Consider the following 22,038-nt stretch of genomic DNA (forward strand, 5'->3'; position numbering starts at 1 on the left):
ATACTTCAATAAAAAGTTTAAAAAAAGTTTAGTAATAGTAAGAAGAAAGGTTTAAGAAAGCAGCCTTTATCAGTAACAATCCAGAAGTAAATACTGGGTAATCCCAACATGGAAGACAGTTGAGGAGACAGGAAGCAGTAAAGAGAGATGAGAATGTCCTGAACTACTTTTGCAGGGAAATGTAGTTAATAAGTTGAAGTAATTGATGGGGAAAAATAAAAACAGTTATAGATCCTAGTAAGTTAGTGGAGTAACTACCAGAAATACAAAAATAGAATTTACATCTTTTATATAATATGTTGTATTGATTAGGCAAGCTCTGGTAGCAATGAAGAAAGACCTGAAAGTTAGTATGTCGAGCAATGTAGATGGTTATATCTTTCCAAAAAGAATTTCTGAGGTGGGCAGTTCAATGCTGCTATTATTAGAAATCCAGCTGTTTTGTCATGTTGCTCTACTGTGCATGGCTTCAACTTTAAAGGTGGTCAACTCAGGGTCCACGATGACTGCTGGAGATGGACCAATCATATCTGCATTCAAGTAACTGAGGAGGAATCGGGAAGAAGGACATGCCCCTTCCTTTTTTTTTTTTTGTTTTTTGTGGTACGTGGGCCTCTCACTGCCGTGGCCTCTCCCGTTGCAGAGCACAGGCTCCGGACACGCAGGCTCAGCGGCCATGGCTCATGGGCCCAGCCACTCCGTGGCATGTGGGATCTTCCCAGACTGGGGCATGAACCCGTGTCCCCTGCATCGGCAGGCAGACTCTCAACCACTGCGCCACCAGGGAAGCCCTGCCCCTTCCTTTTAAAGAAATTTCCCAGAAATCACATAGAAGATCTGCCTTTACATCTCTGGCCAATTATATGACCACACCTGGCTTCAAAGGAGGCTGGGAAATGCCTTTTAGCAGTTAGAAGGGCTCTAACTAAAACTTGGGATTTGTAAACTAAAGAAGAACAGAAGAATAGCCATGGGGAGGTGAAAGGGAAAAAAAAACTTTCCTTTTTAAAAAAAATTTTTTTTATTTAATTTTTTTATGTAGCAGGTTCTTATTAGTTATCTATTTTATACATATTAGTGTATACATGTCAGTCCCAATCTCCCAATTCATCCCACCCCCACCACCACCCCCGCCACTTTCCCCCCTTGGTGTTCATACGTTTGTTCTCTACATCTGTGTGTCTATTTCTGCCCTGCATACCAGTTCCTCTATATCATTTTTCTAGTTTCCACATATATGCGTTAATATATGATACTTGTTTTTCTCTTTCTGACTTACTTCACTCTGTATGACAGTCTCTAGATCCATGCACGTCTCTATAAATGACCCAATTTTGTTCCTTTTTATGGCTGAGTAATATTCCATTGTATATATGTACCACATCTTCTTTATCCATTCGTCTGTTGATGGGCATTTAGGCTGCTTCCGTGACCTGGGTATTGTAAATAGTGCTGCAGTGAACATTGGGGTGCATGTGTCTTACTTATTTATTTTTATTTTTATTTTTGGCTGTGTTGGGTGTTTGTTTCTGCGTGCAGGCTTTTCTCTAGTTGTGGCGAGCAGGAGCTACTCTTCCTTGCGGTGTGTGGGCTCCTCATTGGGTGGCTTCTCATTGCACAGCACAGGCTCTAGGCGCGCGGGCTTCAGTAGTTGTGGCACTCGGGCTCAGTAGTTGTGGCTTGCGGGCTCTAGAACGCAGGCTTAGTAGCTGTGGCGCGTGGGCTTAGTTGCTCTGTGGCATGTGGAATCTTCCCGGACCAGGGCTCGAACCTGTGTCCCTTGCATTGGCAGGTGGATTCTTAACCACTGCGCCACCAGGGAAGCCCATGGGTATGTCTTTTTAAATTGTGGCTTTCTCTGGGTATTTGCCCAGTAGTGGGATTGCTGGGTCATATGGTAATTCTATTTTTAGTTTTTTAAAGAACCTCCATACTGTTCTCCATAGTGGCTGTATCAATTTACATTCCCACCAACAGAGCAAGAGGGTTCCCTTTTCTCCACACTCTCTCCAGCATTTGTTGTTTGTAGATTTTCTGATGATGCCCATTCTGACTTGTGTGAGGTGATACCTCATTGTAGTTTTGACTTGCATTTCTTTAATAATTAGTGATGTTGGGCAGCTTTTCATGAGCTTCTTGGCCATCTATAAGTCTTCTTTGGAGAAATGTCTATTTAGGTCTTCTGCCCATTTTTGGATTGGCTTGTTTGTTTTTTTAATGTTGAGCTGCATGAACTGTTATATATTTTGGAGATTAATCCTTTGTCGGTTGATTCATTTGCAAATATTTTCTCCCATTCTGAGGGTTGTCTTTTCGTCTTGTTTGTAGTTTCCTTTGCTTTGCAAAAGCTTTTAAGTTTCATTAGGTCCCATTTGTTTATTTTTGTTTTTATTTCCATTACTCTAGGAGATGGATCAAAAAAGATCTTGCTGTGATTTATGTCAAAGAATGTTCTTCCTATGTTTTCCTCTAAGAGTTTTATAGTGTCCGGTCTTACATCTAGGTCTCTAATCCATTTTGAGTTTATTTTTGTGTATGGTGTTAGGGAGTGTTCAGTTTCATTCTTTTACATGTAGCTGTCCAGTTTTCCCAGCACCACTTATTGAAGAGAGACTGTCTTGTCTCCATTGTATATCCTTGCCTCCTTTGTCATAGATGAGTTGACCATAGGTGCGTGGGTTTATCTCTGGGCTTTCTATGCTGTTCCATTGATCTATATTTCCGTTTTTGTGCCAGTTCCATATTGTCTTGATTACTGTAGCTTTGTAGTATCGTCTGAAGTCAGGAAGTCTGATCCTTCAGCTCCGTTTTTTTCCCTCAAGACTGCTTTGGCTATTTGGGATCTTTTGTGTCTCCATACAAATTTTAATATTTTTTGTTCTAGTTCTGTAAAAAATGCCACTGGTAATTTGATAGGGATCACATTGAATCTGTAGATTGCTTTGGGTAATATGATCATTTTCATAATATTGATTCTTCCAGTCCAAGAATACAGTATATCTCTCCATCTGTTTGTGTCATCTTTGACTTCTTTCATCAGTGTCTTCTAGTTTTCTGAGTACAGGTCTTTTACCTCCTTAGGTAGGTTTATTTCTAGGTATTTTATTCTTTTTGTCGCAGTGTTGAATGGGATTGTTTCCTTAATTTCTCCTTCTGATCTTTCGTTGTTAGTGTATAGGAATGCAAGAGATTTCTGTGCATTAATTTTGTATCCTGAAACTTTACCAAATTCATTGATTAGCTCTAGTATTTTTCTGGTGGCATCTTTAGGGTTTTCTGTGTATAGTATCATGTCATCTGCAAACAGTGACAGTTTTACTTCTTCTTTTCCAGTTTGTATTCTTGTTATTTCTTTTTCTTCTCTGATTGCTGTGGCTAGGACTTCCAAAACTATGTTGAATAATAGTGGTGAGAGTGGACATCCTTGTCTTGTTCCTGATCTTAGAGGAAATGCTTTCAGTTTTTTCACCATTGAGAATGATGTTTGCTGTGGGTTTGTTGTATATGGCCTTTATGATGTTGAGGTAGGTTCCCTCTGTGCCCACTTTCTGGAGAGTTTTTATCATAAATTGTTGTTGAATTTTATCAAAATCTTTTTCTGCATCTGTTGAGATGATTATATGGTTTTTATTCTTCAGTTTGTTAATATGGTGTATCACATTGATTGATTTGTGTATACTGAAGAATGCTGGCATCCCTGGGATAAATCCCACTTGATCATGGTGTATGATCTTTTTTTTTTTTTTTTTTTGGCGGTACACGGGCCTCTCACTGTTGTGGCCTCTCCCGTTGCGGAGCACAGGCTCCGGACGCACAGGCTCAGCGGCCACAGCTCACGGGCCTAGCCCCTCTGTGGCATGTGGGATCTTCCCGGACCGGGGCATGAACCCATGTCCCCTGCAATGGCAGGCAGACTCTCAACCACTGTGCCACCATGGAAGCCCTATGATCCTCTTAATGTGTTGTTGGATTCTGTTTGCTAATGTTTTGTTGAGGATTTTTGCATCTATATTCATCAGTGATACTGGTCTGTAATTTTCCTTTTTTTGTAGTATCTTTGTCTGGTTTTGGTATCAGGGTGATGGTGACCTCATAGAATGGGTTTGAGAGTGTTCCTTCCTCTGCAATTTTTTAGAAGTTTGGAAAGGATGGGTGTTAGCTCTTCTTTAAATGTTTGATAGAATTCACCTGTGAAGCCATCTGGTCCTGGACTTTTGTTTGTTGGAAGATTGTTAATCACAGTTTCAATTTCGTTACCTGTGATTGGTCTGTTCATATTTTCTATTTCTTCCTGGTTCAGTCTTGGAAGGTTATACCTTTCTAAGAATTTGTCCATTTCTTTCAGGTTGTCCATTTTATTGGCATGGAGTAGCTTGTAGTAGTCTCTTAGGATGCTTTGTATTTCTGCGGTGTCTGTTGTAACTTCTCCTTTTTCATTTCTAATTTTATTGGTTTGAGTCCTTTCCCTCTTTTTCTTAGTGAGTCTGGCTAAAGGTTTATCAGTTTTGTTTATCTTCTCAAAGAACCAGCTTTTAGTTTTATTGATCTTTGCTATTGTTTTCTTTGTTTCTATTTCATTTATTTCTGCTCTGATCTTTATGATTTCTTTCGTTTTACTAACTTTGGGTTTTGTTTGTTCTTCTTTCTCTAGTTCCTTTAGGTGTAAGTTTAGATTGTTTATTTGGGATTTTTCTTGTTTGTTGAGGCAGGCTTGTATTGCTATAAACTTCCCTCTTAGAACTGCTTTTGCTGCATCCCATAGGTTTTGGATCAGTGTGTTTTCATTGTCATTTGTCTCTAGGTATTTTTTAATTTCCTCTTTGATTTCTTCAGTGATCTCTTGGTTATTTAGTAATGTATTGTTTAGCCTCCATGTCTTTGTGTTTTTTATGTTTTTATCCCTGTAATTTGTTTCTAAGCTCATAGCGGTGTGGTCGGAAAAGATGCTTGATATGATTTTAGTTTTCTTAAATTTACCAAGGCTTGATTTGTGACCCAGTATGTGATCTATCCTGGAGAATGTTCTGTGCGCACTTGAGAAGAAAGTGTAGGACTACCCTGGTGGCGCAGTGGTTAAGAATCTGCCTGCTAACACAGAGGACACTGGTTTGAGCTCTGGTCTGGGAAGATCCCACATGCTGCAGAGCAACTAAACCAGTGTACCACAGCTATTGAGCTTGTGCTCTAGAGCTTACGAGCCAGAGCTACTGAGCCCATGTGCCACAACTAATGAACATGCGCACCTGGAGCCCATACTCCGCAACAAGAGGAGCCCCCACAATGAGAAGCCCCCGCTCACTGCAACTAGAGAAAGCCCATGCAGAGCAATGAAGAACCCAACACAGCTAAAAATAACTAAATAACTAAATTTATTTATTAAAAAAAAAGAAAAGTCTTAAAGAAATTTAAAAAAAAAGTGTAATCTGCTGTTTTTGGATGGAATATCCTATAAATATCAATTAAATCTATCTGGTCTATTGTGTCATTTAAAGCTTGTGTTTCCTTATTAATTTTATGTGTGGATGATCTGTTCATTGGTGTAAGTGAGGTGTTAAAGTCCCCCACTATTATTGTGTTACTGTTGATTTCATCTTTCATAGCTGTTAGCAGTTGCCTTATGTATTGAAGTGCTCCTATGTTGGGTGCATATATATTTATAATTGTTATATCTTCTTCTTGGATTGATCCCTTGATCATTATGTAGTGTTCTTCCTTGTCTCTTGTAACATTCTTTATTTTAAAGTCTATTTTATCTGATATGAGTATTGCTGCTCCAGCTCTCTTTTGATTTACATTTGCATGGAATATCTTTTTCCATCCCCTCGCTTTCAGTCTTTATGTGTCCCTAGGTCTGAAGTGGGTCTCTTGCAGAGAGCATATATATGGGTCTTGTTTTTGTATCCATTCATCAAGCCTGTGTCTTTTGGTTGTAGCATGTAATCCATTCACATTTAAGGTAATTATTGATATATATGTTCCTATAACCATTTTCTTTCTTTTTTTAAAAAAATGGTATTTTATTTATTTAATTTATTTTTGACTACTTTGGGTCTTCGTTGCGGCGCACGGGCTTCCTCTAGTTGCGGCAAGCGGGGACTACTCTTCGTTGCAAAGCATGGGCTCTAGGTGTGTGGGCTCAGTAGTTGTGGTTTGTGGGCTCAGTAGTTGTGGCTCACAGGCTCTGTAGTTGTGGCTCATGGGCTCAGTAGTTGTGGCTTGCGGGTTCTAGAGCACAGGCTCAGTAGTTGTGGCACACAGGCCCAGGTGCTCCACAGCATGTGGGATCTTCCTGGACCAGGGCTCGAACCCGTGTCCCCTGCATTGGCAGGCGGATTCTTAACCACTGTGCCACTAGGGAAGCCCCTTACCATTTTCTTAATTTTTATGGGCTTATTTTTGTAGGTCCTTTTCTTCTCTTGTGTTTCCCACTTAGAGAAATTCCTTTAGCATTTGTTGTAGAGCTGGTTTGGTGGTGCTGAATTCTCTTAGCTTTTGCTTGTCTGTAAAGCTTTTGATTTCTCCGTCGAATCTGAATGAGATCCTTGCCGGGTAGAGTAATCGGTTGTAGGTTCTTCCCTTTCATCACTTTAAATATATCATGCCATTCCCTTCTGGCTTGTAGAGTTTCTGCTGAGAAGTCAGCTGTTAACCTTATGGGAGTTCCCTTGTATGTTATTTGTCATTTTTCCCTTGTTGCTTTCAGTAATTTTTCTTTAATTTTTGTCAATTTGATTACTATGTGTCTTGGCGTGTTTCTCCTTGGGTTTATCCTGCCTGGGACTCTCTGCACTTCCTGGACTTGGGTGGCTATTTCCTTTCCCATGTTAGGGAAGTTTTAGACTATAATCTCTTCAAATATTTTCTCTGGTCCTTTCTCTTTCTTTTCTTCTTCCTGGACCCCTATAATGCGAATGTTGTTGCATTTAATGTTGTCCTAGAGGTCTCTTAGGCTGTCTTCATTTCTTTTCATTCTTTTTTCTTTATTCTGTTCTGTGGCAGTGAATTCCACCATTCTGTCTTCCAGGTCACTTATCCGTTCTTCTGCCTTAGTTATTCTGCTGTTGATTCCTTCTAGTGTATTTTTCATTTCAGTTATTGTAATGTTCATCTCTGTTGGTTTGTTCATTAATCCTTTTAGATCTTTCTTAAACATTTCTTGCATCTTCTCGATCTTTGCCTCCGTTCTTTTTCCAAGGTTCTGGATCATCTTCACTAGCATTATTCTGAATTCTTTTTCTGGAAAGTTGCCTAGCTCCACTTCATTTAGTTGTTTTTCTACGGTTTTATCTTGTTCCTTCATCTGGTACAGAGTCCTCTGGCTTTTCATTTTGTCTGTCTGTGAAGGTGGTTTTCCTTCTGTGCTACAACAAAGACCCAACACAGCCAAAAATAAAAGCAAATAAATCAAAAAATTAAAAATAAAATACATGAATAAAATAAAATAAAAAAGGGAAACTCAGGTGGAAGGCAAGAAGGAAGGGAAAAAACAACTGAAAAATATGGTTATTAGTAAACAAGGGAGATTGAATTAAGTCCAGCTATAACAGTAATTAGAATAACTGTAGATGGGTTCAACTCGTTAAAAAGACAAGCTCTCTTGGGCTTACCTGGTGGCGCAGTGGTTGAGAGTCCGCCTTCTGATGCAGGGGACACGGGTTCGTGCCCTGGTCCAGGAAGATCCTACATGCCGTGGAGCGGCTGGGCCCGTGAGCCATGGACGCTGAGCCTGCACGTCCGGAGCCTGTGCTCCTCAACGGGAGAAGGCCACAACAGTGAGAGGCCCGTATACCGCAAAAAAAAAAAAAAAGACAAGCTCTCAAATCAGACTTTTTTTTTTTTTAAACCAGACCTGTTCAGTAGTACGTTGTCTGTCAGAGACGACACAGGATAAAATTGAGGGAATGGGAAAGTACATCAAGTGAGTATGTCATCCAGGGAAAGACAATGATTGGCTTAATCCTTTTTTTTTAATCCACTTGTAGAATCAATTTTACATATATCCTGACAGGAGAACAGCATAATGAAATTGTTTTCATTCAGCTCCTTTATTCACTAGTGAGAGCCACCTGGTAAACTCTGAGCATTTTCAGATGTTTTTTTCCTTCCTGTGGATTGCTCCAACCTCTGTGTTAGTGCTTCCAAGGTTCTGTATCGATCTGGCCCCATTTTTTCTGTTTCTCGAACTCTTTATTTTATTTTATTTTATAACTTTATTTATTTAATTTTGGCTTCGTTGGGTCTTCGTTGTTGCACACGGGCTTTCTCTAGTTGTGGTGAGTGGGGGCTACTCTTTGTTGCGGTGCAGGGGCTACTGTTTGTTGTGGTGCACCGGCTTCGCATTGCGGTGGCTTTCCTTGTTGTGGAGCACGGGCTCTAGGCGTGTGGGCTTCAGTAGTTGTGGCACGGGAGCTCTAGAGCTCAGGCTCAGTATTTGTGGCGCACGGGCTTAGTTGCTCTATGGCACGTGAGATCTTCCTGGACCAGGGCTCGAACCCTCGTCCCCTGCATTGGCAGGCGGATTCTCAACCACTGAGCCACCAGGAAAGCCCCTCTCTAAAAACTCTTTAATTCTCTCTAACTTTACTTGCCTGATGTCTATAAGGCCCAGTTAACTCTGTACCACAGTCCCCTTTAAAGGCTGCTTGCCCAGAGCTGGAAGAAGCCAGTGTTTCTGAAATAGAGATTTGAGTTGCATGCATATGAGGGTTAACACTGTTGGTGGAGGGGGAGATCACAGCTTAGGATGTTGTGAAAGCAGTGAGGATTCTGGCTAAGAGTTGATTGTTGTCTTAATGATAATGCCAGATGCTGGCCTCTGAATACCTGAGGTCAGAGGGTGGGGTTAAAGAGTGGACTCATCCTCAGAGTGGCATTTGGCCTGGAGAACATCTGAGAGGCAAGCAGAGAGCAATGGAGCAAAGAGGGCAGGCATGAATATGTTACAGAGCCTCAGCCATAGGTCAGGGCATGTTTTCGTTGTGATGATAATGACCGGACATGCCTAGGATCAGGAAATATCTCAGTAGAAAGGTGCCAGGAGACCAGAGGCTTAACCACAGTATCTTTTAGGAGCAGTGGGATCCTTATTTGGAGATGTAGCCTCTGTTTTCAGAAAGTTTGTTGCATGAGACTCGGTCACATTTGAGAGTGAGGTCTTGCTTCACGTCAGGCGTTTCCTACCGTTGCCTACTTCCTGGCTTGCAGTGCCCTAGGGTGTGCTCTGAAGTTGCCTGGTGACAAGTGACCAATGCCCAAGCGTTTCTCAGATACAAGTCACTTCTGCACAGAGGTCTTGCTTTTTGATTTGTCTGTCAAAGGTAGAGTAAAAAAACAAACAAGAACTTTGTATTATATAAGTTTTCAAGCATATAAAAAATATCCTTATGTAATCAATGTTGGATTTCTTTTTGACCGAATTTACTCTAAACTACTGGCAGTATTTTCTAGAACATTTTAAACGAATGTCAAATAAAATTTTTCTTTTTATTTTCTTTGTTTTTTTAAATTAATTTATTTTTTTGGCCACTCCATGCGGCCTGCAGGATCCCAGTTTGCTGACCAGGGATCAAACCCATGCCCTTGGCAGTGAAGGTGCAGAGTGCTAACCATTGGGCCACAGGGAATTCCCTGTTCTCTTTCATTTCAACCAGAATGTTGTCTGTTTAAGAAGTTGATAGGTCTTAGATATTTGTATTGGCTTTATATGGCTTTTTGCCCTTTTAAGTTCAGGGACTAAAATAAGTTACCAGTGAACAGCTACTAATAAGGGGAGTGTTAAGCCATGTGCCTTGAGGTTCTGTATGTCAGAAATTTAATTTCACTATCTTGTAGTATCTCCAGACCTGAGATAACTGGGTCTGCCATATCAGACCAGTCTTGGGTAGTGACTTTCCTGCCTGCATAGGAGGCTGGGCATACCGGCATCACAGTGGACAGGCCTCAAGTGTATGCTTAAGTCACCTGTGTGGCAGAAGAGAGTGCCCTTGGCTCTGACAAGCCTTACTTAAGGAGCTGCCTGAGTTCTTGGACTCCTTTGCAGCCGAGATGAGGCTCAGTGAAGCAGATGCTCTTCAGGATTGGAGAAGGTGCGTTTCCTTATGGGTGGGTGAGAGGCTGGGGAGCCCTCTTTCCCCCTCCCTTGCTGTGACCACAGAATGTGAAGCAGAACTCAGTTCCTGACGCCCATTTAGGCCCCTGGATAGTTCCCTGACATCTGCCTACAGTGTGGGTACAGGATCACTCATCTTTGTTGCCACGTCCCACTGTCTTCTCAAGGGGAACCCTGGTTGACATCAGATCACATGAGGTTGGGCACTCTGCAGGGACAATGCATCTTAATTATTTTCTGTATTCTAAAAATAACCCCAAATCTAGAAGGAAAATCACAGTTGTACATATTTGAAACAATGCAGACAACTCACTTTCTTCTGCATGTGCCTGTATGAATTTTAGTAGAAAATTTGATAAAATTGATATCAGGTTTTTTTGGGGGGGAGCCGCACCATGCGGCATGTGGGATCTTAGTTCCCCAACCAGGGAGCGAACCCGTGCCCCCTGCAGTGGAAGCGTGGGGTCTTAACCACTGCACCGACAGGGAAGTCCCTTTTGATATCAATTTAAGATTTGGGCCAATTAGCCCTTGAATTAATTAGTGTGAAAGTAGGAATAAATCTAAAATAAGATGCTGTGAAAAATATTGAAACATGAGTTTGAAACAGAGGTTATTCACATTTGGTAAATTTAAGGAAACAAAAGGAATTTCCTCAAATAGCACAGTGAAACTAAATCGCCATTTTCCTATTCTGTTATACTTATAGCTACCTGTTTAATCTGGGTCAAGTACTTTGGAGGAAATTCATCTCTTATTACCATTTTTCTTTGTCTTTCACTGGTAACTCTTAAAATTTAGGGAAGCTTATCATTTGTAAATCAAACTAGGATGCCCTGAAGATCAACCTTGTGTTTTATCCTACTGAAAGATTCAGTATATGACCATGTGGATGAATGAGACAGGAAGAGCAATTAATTTCTTAACTCTCACTTAAATAAAATTTGTCTTGAATTAGCATGAAAATGGGCTTTTTGCAATTAATTTTAAATAACTGAATACAGAGAACATTTATTTCTTGAGAAGAGACCTAAGGCATTAAGTAGGGCTTGCTTTCTGCAAAATATCAGTAGCATTGTTTCTGCTTCTCTCTCCCAGATCAAGCACTGCGCCTAGCAGAAATTTTACTACCTCTCAAACATCATCAACAAGTCCCTATTCCTCAGTATCTGCCTCTCCCATTTCAAATGGTGATAGCACTAACACCTCTGGGATGCACAGTTCCGGTGTCAGCAGGGGGTAAGAGCAGGTCCTTTCACTTTGCTTCCTTTCCCGCTGAGTCCTTTCCCAGGCCGTACCTGGACAGCTCCTCTGCTGCTACACTAAGCATAGTGGGATTAGGGCTCCCCATGGGAACATGCTGCATGTGGTTTCTTGCTCCATTTCATACCCACAGTAAATTGTGCCTCCTAGTTCTGATGTACATTGCTTTTCTTCCTGCGAGCTGGTGTTTTCCCCACAGCCTGTCAGTTGGTGGTCATGGAGGTCACTGCATTTGTCTGTAAAGGAATGGGCTGGTTGTCTGGCAGAATAGCTACGCGGGGATGATTGTTGGCTGTGGGAGGACCCTGCCTGTTTCCCCTCCGCATGGCTGTGATCCTTTCTCCGAGAGTTTCAGGAGCACCTGCCATATAGCACAGACAGGGTGGAAGAGGAAGGTCAGGAGAGAGAGAGAGAGTGCCTGCACACTCAGGCACAGTCAAGACTGAGTGTGGCCTGGTGGGTGGCGGCAGGTGCAAGCTTTGATCTTGGTAACCAGTGTTCTTCCCCGAAGTCACCTGGCAGTTAGCCTTCTGGAGGGATATACAATTAACATTTGCCAAAGCCTGAGAGCAGAGGATTCAAACAGCATTTCTCCCCTTAAGGATGTGCTCACCACCCGTTGTCATGTCAAATCAAGACAGGGGGTTGGGGGGGCTGGAGGGCTGGGGAGGGGAGTAAAGAGACCTTGTCTCACGGGGTTATTATCAAGTGAGAATTCTAGAGGCCCCGGCAGAGCCCCAAAAGGCATCCTGAGGGCATGTGAACAGCACTCACTTTTATTGCTGATGTGGGTTATGTTTTCCAGTGGATCTGGCTTCTCTGCTTCATATAATTGTCAGGAGTCCCCATCAACTCATGTACAACCTGGGCTCTGTGGACTTGGAAACCTGGGAAACACCTGCTTCATGAACTCCGCCTTGCAGGTAGAGGGCAGAGCTGCCATCTCAATAACACTGTGTCTTCACAGTACTTGAGGCTCAGGTGGGAGTGGCCTCTAAGGTGTTGGGAGGATCTTCTCCCAGGGGTCCCTAACGACCCTTTGTTAGTACTTCAGGAATCCCTGCCAAGGTACGTCCCACTGGGTAGTACAGAATGGCCTCGTCAGTGTTCCTGGCCTCAAAATGTCTTCTTAATCAGTTCTAGGTTTGATTTTACAGTAAAAGTATGTTGAATTTTGTTGACCATTGGGGAATGATCTCAGAAAGTACTGGAATACTTGCCTGGTTGGTCTCTAATGGGATGAGAACTCACAGCAGCTGGTACTAAGCCAAATTATTCCTGCTTGAAGTTGACCGTCTTTTCACCAGTGAGCCATCTCACCTCATGCCCCTGCTTGGAGAAAATCCTAAAATCCTCCCTTTGAAACCTCATTTATTCATCCATCAAATATTTTTTGGGCACATACTATGTGATGGTACTGTTTTGGGCATGGGCTGGAGTTAGGGTCCAACTACAAAGTTAGGAGGGCACAGTCCTTAGTACTGCCTTCACTTCTGACACCAGCTGCAAATTTGGGGCTCCCTACACCCTCGGTTTTGTTAATTTGCTAGAAAGACTTGTAGACTCACTTAAAAGTAATTATACTCACAGTTATGGTATGTTATAGGGAAAGGATATAGATTTAAAATTAGGCAAGGTTAAGAAGGGAGTAGCGCAGAGTCTAGGAGGGTTCTCAGTGCAGAGCTTCTGTTGCCCTCTTCCAGTGGAGTCAGGATGCTTTACTTTCTTGGCATTGATGTGTAACAGTAGGCATGCAGCATTGCCAGGTATGAAAACTCACTTGAGTTTTGGTGTCCAGAATTTTTATTGGGGCATTATTATATGGCATGACTGATTGGTTGCCCAGTGGTTAAAGAGAAAATTCTTGTGAATTGGTGAATGTATTCAAAGATTTAAGGCAGAAATACCAATCATGCCTATCTTCTTTCAGCACCCCAAATCATTTTACAAGGCAGGATACTCTGATACCAAACTATGACAAGGAATTTCTAAAGAAAATTTTAGACTATCGTATCTCATAACTGTAGACACAAATAATGTAGATAAAATTTTAGCAAATCAAAATCAATGATATCTAAATAAAAGTGGTAACACATAACAAGTAGGTGTGGTTTGTGCTAGGAAAACCAGGTTGGTTTAACACCTGAAAAATTAATCAGTATTTTAACACAGTAACAGAATGAAGGAGAAAACCATGTGATCATCTCTGTAGATGTAGGAAAACTCGTTTGATAGAATCCAATACCCACCTTCATTTTTTAATTTAAGGAGTTAAAATTAGTATACACAGGTACAATATTGTTTTTTCTAATTATCCTGATTTTCCCCACCCAGAGTGTTTTGGCTCTAGTAAAGCATTTTGCCTTCGGCTTACTTATATTTTGTCTTCTCATGAAATAGTGGAATGTCGCAGTCACTTCCAATGAAAAAAAATATCATCTTAAAATTATTATCTTCCACTGAATAGAAAATTACTGTGTGTCAGGCATTTGGGATATACAGCTTTTGCCCTCAGAGAGCTTGTCTCAGAAACAATTCTTAGGCAATAAGTGTGAGCTCCCTCCAAAACAGTGTCCCTGGGAGGCTAGTCACAATGTGGCCACCAGCCGCTGGGAGGCTGTGCCTTACTGTTATGAGCCCTTCAGAGAATCTGCGGAGCACTTCATTTTGTTGGCGTGACCCTCACTGGTCGTTTAGAACTGGGTTTATCTTGTGTCTCTGTGTGCTCTCCAGAAGTGGTGTAAGCTGTGATCGTGTTCTCTTTCAGTGCTTAAGCAACACTGCACCACTGACCGACTACTTTCTCAAAGATGAGTATGAGGCTGAAATCAACAGGGACAACCCTCTGGGAATGAAAGGGGAAATTGCAGAGGCCTATGCAGAGCTCATTAAGCAGATGTGGTCTGGAAGGGATGCTCATGTGGCACCTCGCATGTTCAAAGTAGGTTAACGTATATACTTCCTTTTTCCTATTTTGGGGAGAGTGGTTTCGTGTTGTAATGAAGCATTCCTTTACTGCATTTTGGGATTAAGATGGGCTCCGAGACTAAAAGCACTACGTGATCAGATCCTTCTTTTCTGTTCAGTCATTTAGCACACACTTAAGTGACTCAGCCCCCACCTCTGGGCCGAGGATACTTCAGATAATCATTTGTATTGTAAGCTGCTTGTTCAGAATGCTGTATTCTACAGTGGCATTCTTTTTTTTTTTTTTCTTTAAGTTTTTTTGATGTGGACCATGTTCAAAGTCTACTGAATTTGTTACAATATTGCTTCTGTTTTATGTTTTGGTTTTTTGGCTGCGAGGCATGTGGGATCTTAGCTCCCTGACCAGGATCGAACCCACACCACCTACACTGGAAGGTGAAGTCTTAACCACTGGAGCATCAGGGAAGTCCCTACAGTGGCATTCTTTAAATGGTTGACACCCTAAGCCAGACCATAAAAATTCAGTCAAATTTCCAGTATCATCTGAAGGGTGCTCCCAGGTTCTCTGAGGCTGGAACGTATACCAACTGTGGTTTGAGTTGGGTCCCCTAAGTTAGGAATTGGGCTGACATTGTCGGATGTTGGTATGAGGGACAGTTCTCACTTGGGTCCCTCAGCTAGGAAGATGGGAAGATGGGTGAACTGCATTGGGCACTTGGAGCACCTCAACCTTCCATTGCCCTGAATGTTTTTCGCTGCTGAGGGGGAAGTGCCTTGCCTCCATGTGTTGAAATCTGGAAATCCTTTTTGGTTCAAGGAGCCTTCATGAAGCATCTGATTCACAGAGGAAAAAAAATATAGCACCTAAGCTCAATGAGAAAATTAAAATCTTAGATTGTTTATTGAAATTGAATACAAATTCTTTTCATTCCCATGGTCACATTAATCCCTGGGAAATATATGCAAATTACTATTCCCAGAGTTTCTGTTTCTGAAGGTCTAGGATGGGGCCTGAGAAGGTGCATTTCTGTCAAGCTCTCAGATGATGCTAATGCCACTAGTTGGGCACTGCACGCTGAGGATCAGTAGTGTAGAGCAATACAAGGCAGACACCTACTTAGGGCTAGGAGGGCTCTTATGTACAGTGCTCTTATTTAGGGCTAGGAGGATTCCTCTGGCTGATGCAGGTACCATTTGTAAACTTCTTAGGGAGACTCTGAACCAAAGAAGGTGGTTGGAGAGGGATTCGTGTCTGTACTTAGGAGATGTGGCTACTGAGGGAGTCACTCTTTACTCCTCTCTTAGGGTAGTGGCCCGGGTTCCAAGTCTGTAGTTGTCCTGGATTTCAGATCTTAGCTCTCTTCTCTCTGGTAGGAACTGCTGACCTTTAGGCCCTTGAGGAGTTAATCAGGCTACCTGGAGCAAGGGTGTTCTCCCTTACAGTACCAGCAGACTGCAAATTTATTTATTTATTTATTTAAAAAATAAATTTATTTAGTTATTTTATTTATTTTTGGCTGTGTTGAGTCTTCGTTGCTGCACGCGGGCTTTCTCTAGTTGTGGCGAGCGGGGGCTACTCTTCGTTGTGGTGCGTGGGCTTATTGCTGTGGCTTCTCTTGTTGCAGAGCATGGGCTCTAGGCGCACGGGCTTCAGTAGTTGTGGCACATGTGCTCAGTAGTTGTGGCTCTCGGGCTCTAGAGCACAGGCTCAGGAGTTGTGGCGCACGGGCTTAGTTGCTCCGCGGCATGTGAGATCTGCCTGGACCAGGGCTCGAAGCCCTGTCTCCTGCATTGGCAGGCGGATTCTTAACCACTGTGCCACCAGGGAAGCCCAAAGTTATTTTTGATGACAATTTCCTATCTGACTTCACTGGTTCTTTATAACTTACGCCTTCTGATGTGGTTGCTTTTGTTGTAGACTCAGGTGGGACGTTTTGCCCCTCAGTTTTCTGGCTACCAACAACAAGACTCTCAGGAGCTGTTAGCCTTTCTTCTAGACGGATTGCACGAAGATCTGAACCGAGTGAAGAAAAAACCGTACCTGGAGCTGAAGGATGCCAATGGGCGGCCAGATGCGGTATGATATTGAAGACTTTTGAAGAAAAGTATTCCAAAGAAGCTGCCTCCTATTGGGAGGTGCAAGGGCATTCTTCTGGTCTTGGAGTATTGGTGCCAGGGCTCTGGTTGCCTCTCACTGTTGTTTGTGATGTGGACATGAGGTCTAATATGGAAATGTGTTGCATGTTACAAAAGGGCTAACTCTAGTTACCCCTGATGCTCCCTCTTGGGCTTCTTCAAGTTCGAGTCAGTTTGTTTAGTATAATTACATTGGTGAACCAGAGACTAGGGCACCCTGAAAACTGTAAAGTGCCTGTAGTGTGGGCCCTTGGGATTATTGAAATCCATTAAAATCCATCCATGATGATTAAAATCGTTTTTATTAATGTTATTAGGGCACTTACATTTTTTCGCCTTGATTTTCAGATCTATGAAGAGGGAATTTAGTATTTAAGCTACCTATCACATTGGGATGATCAATATGAATACTTCAAAGTAGCATTCACATCTTAAAGGAAAAACCATGAGCTAGCTGAACGATAGCATAAATTAAAAGCTCACTGAAGGGACTTTGGATCATTGGAAGCCCTATAGGAGGCAGTCCTTCCCCGGTCAGGTCCATGTGTCCACAGTGCTCTCAGTTCGTCTCTGTCCCGTAGATCCCGCATCAGCACTTTGTTAAGTGTAGGATTGGGCATGGAGCTGGCATGTGGAATGAGTTTGGTATGCTAAGAGCAGTCCTGGCCCTCACTGGCCTGGACCAAGTTCTTGGCTGCACAGACTGCCTCACAGTCTATTTCAGATTTTGCTGTGAATCATTCTGGATGCAGAGGCTAAGAACTGGGGGATGTTGAGATTGTCTTACTTATCCCCTTTGCTTTCTTCCAGGTTGTGGCAAAGGAAGCCTGGGAGAATCATAGGTTGAGGAATGACTCTGTGATTGTGGACACGTTCCATGGCCTCTTCAAATCTACCTTGGTTTGCCCAGAATGTGCTAAGGTTTCTGTGACCTTTGATCCATTTTGCTATCTAACTCTCCCACTGCCCTTGAAGAAAGATCGAGTTATGGAGATCTTCCTGGTTCCCGCTGACCCTCGCTGCAGACCTACCCAGGTAAGAGAAATCGGCACCCTCATGGTACCCCTCGTTGTGAGTGGCTACCAGACCCAGAGTGGGGCTGCTTCCATCTGTTGCAGCAGCAGCTCCATCAGCTGCCTCTGAAACCCCTTGGCACTTGCCTTGAGTGTGTGCCCTTGTCCTCCCTCAGATCTTTGTGTAATCCCATGTCATTCAGGCATATTGTAAAGGTTCTCTGGACTTCTCTGTCACCTTTTCCCCTATGTTCCATTCATTTGACTAAAGGAACCTGGCTGATCTGCTAAGAGATCCTTGAATCTGAATGTTAGGGGACTAGAAACAGTACTTCCCTTGGTTATGTTCACCCCTAAATCAGCTAGGAGAGCCTTGCCAGAACAAAAGACCAAATGAAAGGTGTGCCAGGCCGGTCTTAGTGTCCAGCCCTGCTGATGGCTCACTGCATGCTTCTTCTGGCTTTATGACAAGGACTGGTTGGCAGTTTGTATAATTATAACATTTCTTTAAAGGAAGTAGTGAATGGCTCTGAAAAGTTAAGAAAAAAATAAAGCAATGTGTAGGAGGGAAAGAGATGGTCCAGCTTCTGTGGTGCTACCTGAATAGAGAGGCAGGTGTTGATGCAGAAGACTTGCCTGTTTGCTGAGCTGGCCACTCATCTGGGCCCTGAGCTCACCACACACTGTTTCTGGTGGGGCACCTCTGCCCTCCATGATGTCTGCTCCTCCCAACTCATCTCCCACCCTTTCCAGAGCACCCTTGTCACCCCTCCCATCTCTCCTTTGCAGTACCGTGTGATTGTGCCGCTGATGGGGGCTGTGTCTGACCTGTGTGAGGCTCTCTCCAGGCTGTCTGGCATTGCTGCGGAAAACGTAAGGCGAGGTGTTCAGTGGCATTCAGCCTATTGGGGGCAGTTCATAGTCCTTTGGAGTTAAGTTTCAACCTCGTAGCCACTTTTGTGGGGTAGGTCTTATCGGCCAGCACATGTGTGATTATATCTGAATGCCTCAGACCTCCTGGCCCTTGTTCATTTTGCACACTGTGCCTGAGACTGTCCCTTCCAGCCCTGGGAACACTGTCTTTCCTCCATTGAGGACACACTAGCTATAGTCAGAGGGCCAGGACTGGGGATTTGCTCTCACTTTGCCTCCCCTTCCTACCTGACCTCATCTGTAATGTGAGAAGCTGGAAGTTCTTTCCTGTCCCAAACTCTGTAAGTCTGTGGAGTGACTTGATAGAAATCTTTATTTAAAAACAATTGCTGGGACTTCCCTGGTGGCACAGTGGTTAAGAATCCACCTGCCAATGCAGGGGACATGGATTCAATCCCTGGTCCAGGAAGATCCCACATGCCGCGGAGCAACTAAGCCTGTGTGCCACAACTACTGAGCCTTCGCTCCAGAGCCGGCGAGCCACAACTACAGAGCCCACGTGCCACTACTGAAGCCCGCACCTAGAGCCGGTGCTCCACAACAAGAGAAGTACGTGCACCACAATGAAGAGTAGCCCCCGCTCGCCACAACTAGAGAAAGCCCACACGCAGCAACGAATCCCCAACGCAGTCAATAAATAAATAAATTTATTTAAAAATAAAAATAAAATAGAAAAATAAAAACAATTGCTCACGCTGGCCTTTCTGCCGAGCCTGGCGCTGTGTGAAGGTGGGGAAAGTGAAGACCTCTTGCTGCCCGAGGATCCATCCTCCTGGATGCCCCCAGCCCCTCCCTTGTCCCAGTCCTGGTCAGTGCCCTTCTCCTCCCCACTTCCTTTGCACCCCTGCTGGTTTCAGGTGGTAGGTCTTGGTGGTTGGGGTTTGGTCTTTTCTGCTATGGGCTGAGGATGGCTTGGGGAATTCCGGCCCCAGGGAACACCCCAGAGGATTCTGGATTACTGCTGGTCTCTGGTCAGCACTCACTCCCCACCATTCCTGCCACTGGAGGGCAAATCCTGTCATAAACCTTGGGTCAGATACAACATGTTTTCTGGTGGCGACAGCCATGCTGCTCCCCTTTGGCCCTTGGCCCCTGAGCTCTGGGGCTGGTTGCATCGTGATCTCTCAGCGGGCAGCACTTATTTTTTCATTTGTGCCTGGGTTATTAAGTAGGTGTACTCTTTTTTAAAAAATATTTATTTATTTATTTGGCTGCGCCGGGTCTTAGTTGCAGCACGCGGGATCTTCGTCGCAGCACGCAGCATCCTTTTAGTTGCGGCACGTGGGATCTTTAGTTGCGGCATGTGGTGGGTGTACTCTTATCCATCCTGTAATCTTTCTGTTACTGTTGATTCTTAGATGGTGGTCACAGATGTGTATAATCACCGGTTCCACAAAATTTTCCAAATGGATGAAGGTTTAAACCACATCATGCCTCGGGATGACATTTTCGTGTGAGTACTCAGTGGTTTCTGCTGCAGGGTCAAAGGAAACATTCTAGAGACTTTGCCAGTGTCTGTCAGTGTCTCCAGAGCAGAAGATCTGGCAGTTGGTGCTCATGTGGATTTGCCCCAACCCCTGGGTGCAAGAGGTGGATGTTCAGGGAATTTTGGGTAGCCATCAGTGCTAAGCGCCTACTGGCACTTCAGAGCTAGACATTCCAGATAACTCTCCTCAGCATGAACAAGGCTTTTGTCAACAGTTGCTGCCTGTTAAGAAGACCTGTTCAGTGGTTCTGCAGATGGTCCTGCTATCAGAAATGCTTTTCTCAAGAAGAGTCACAGCTTTGTGAGGGGCCACGGGAAGACAGGAGAAGGGACTCAGTACAGGGAGGGTCTCGTCCTTTCTCCCAGCCACAGGTAGTGGCTTCTCAGGCAGGTTCCATCCCAGATGACAGGGAAGGTTGATTTAAGCAGCCTTTTCCAGCACTAACATCTGCAAGCTCTGAGACTCGGTTTTCTCATCCCTGTGGGGACAGTACACTCCAACTGCAGCTCGTCTCCTCGGCCCCTCCCAAATCCTCTTGCTTCAAGGCTGCTTTGTGTGATTGTGTGTGTGTCCCTCTTCCAGGTTGGGGTGGGGTGGGGGGGTGGAGTGTGAGCTTGCCTGAGCTCCCAGCAGCCGCTTGCTCAGGGAGGCTTGCGTGTGGAGCACATCCATGTTGTCCCTCCCTCATTCCCTCTCAGCCAGAAACTTGCCTCTGCCGAGAAAAGTTTTTAGGATTTTGTTTTGGTTTTTGGTTTTGGCTGAGGAATGCAGTACACAAAGGAGGCATTTCCTTCCCTTTACATTTTTGTGGCCAATGACTTCTAGGTCACTCTAAAAGGAAGAATTCTTAACCACACCCAAGATCCTAGTTCTGTTCACACTTGCATAGGCTGCCTCCCCACTCGCAGCCATGTTCCCTTACTTTACTAATGGAGGGTGCCAAGGCTCATGCTGGGCCACAGGGCTGAGACTGTCCACTTTATACCTTAAGACCTTAACACAGTCTCCCTCAGTTCTGGAAACTAGTGCTTGCACATACCTGCGCTGAGAAGACCTGGGACATCACCTTGTGGGGAGGTTGGCAAACCACCAACGGAGGATTCTTCAGAGGGCTTGAGGGCCAGCCAGTTGGAAAGCAAATTGTTTTATGATGAATTGATAATTGTCTTATGAAAACACAATTGTAGCATCTAATACTTTTTGAGCATGTGACATACTGTGCTACTGAGTTACTTAATCCTCACCACTACACTGGAAGGTGGGTGATCCCATTGTCCACTGGATAAACAGACTTAGAAATTAAGGCACTTGACCTGGTTACAGCAGCCAGAAAGTGACAATGATGGATCTGGAACCTGGGCGAGCCTCACTCCAAGGCTTGGTTCTTGACCATTATGCTGGACACCAGGGTCCTTACCCTAGAGCATACCTTGGACGTTTTTGTGAGTTTTTCTTTGAACTCTTTCTGCATATACTATAGTCAGGACTGTTTGCCAGGCATGTGGGGAGAGAGAGAGAGAGAGAGAGAGAGAGAGAGAGAGAGAGAGAGAGAGAGAGAGAGAGAGAGAGAGAGAGTGTGTGTGTGTGTGTGTGTGTGTGTGTGTGTGTGTGTGTTTATAGTTTTCAAAAATTGAATCAGTAAGTTTGTGTCTCCCCCTATAGGAAGAGGGAAAGACTACAGTCGGTTGCCAGCAATTTTGGTAACATCTGTTCCGGGATAAAACATCTATAAATCTCCTCAATCCCATGTATCCACTAAGTAAGACACATTTTTCAAAATCATTGATTTGTATTTAGCAGTTTCTTTGGTTATCTCTGATTTTTAAAAAAAATTTAATATTCTTTTACTTCAATGTTTTTGAAGAAAGATGGCGAACAGTTTTATAAATTTGCTTCCTCATTTGAAATAAAGAGTCTTTGGCTTCTATTCTAGGTATATGTCGCTGTACAGTATTTGGTTTTACTAAAGGGCAGGGCATTGAGAATGCCTTTTTCTAAAAGTTAAGCTCCTTGATGGGTGACAAAAGGTGAACTTAGTGGCTGGGCCCCCCCTGTGTGCCTTTGTGTCTGAAGTGATGGTCTGGATGATAGGTGTCATCTGTGTTGAGTCCCAGTTGAAGGACCACAGAGTTTGAGGCCATGGTTGGGGGAAGGAGGATCACATTAGCCC

The 22,038-nt window shown here is 43.6% G+C and overlaps 1 protein-coding gene across 2 annotated transcripts in view; it reads left to right on the top strand.

Annotated features, from left to right (window-relative positions):
• The window catches only part of USP4 (ubiquitin specific peptidase 4), a 51,003-nt gene that overhangs the window by 15,048 nt on the left and 13,917 nt on the right, over positions 1-22,038 (top strand). The window contains exons 7-13 of one of the 2 annotated variants that reach the window (XM_065885635.1): positions 11,207-11,347; positions 12,177-12,294; positions 14,139-14,312; positions 16,218-16,376; positions 17,246-17,470; positions 18,238-18,321; positions 19,740-19,834. In XM_065885635.1, the coding sequence (XP_065741707.1) occupies positions 11,207-11,347; positions 12,177-12,294; positions 14,139-14,312; positions 16,218-16,376; positions 17,246-17,470; positions 18,238-18,321; positions 19,740-19,834 (996 nt within the window). The remainder of the gene's footprint in view (positions 1-11,206; positions 11,348-12,176; positions 12,295-14,138; positions 14,313-16,217; positions 16,377-17,245; positions 17,471-18,237; positions 18,322-19,739; positions 19,835-22,038) is intronic. The other variant, XM_065885636.1, reaches the window with a different exon arrangement.

This window comes from Phocoena phocoena, chromosome 10, assembly GCF_963924675.1.
Source record: "Phocoena phocoena chromosome 10, mPhoPho1.1, whole genome shotgun sequence".
In the NCBI taxonomy this organism is placed as follows: domain Eukaryota; kingdom Metazoa; phylum Chordata; class Mammalia; order Artiodactyla; family Phocoenidae; genus Phocoena; species Phocoena phocoena.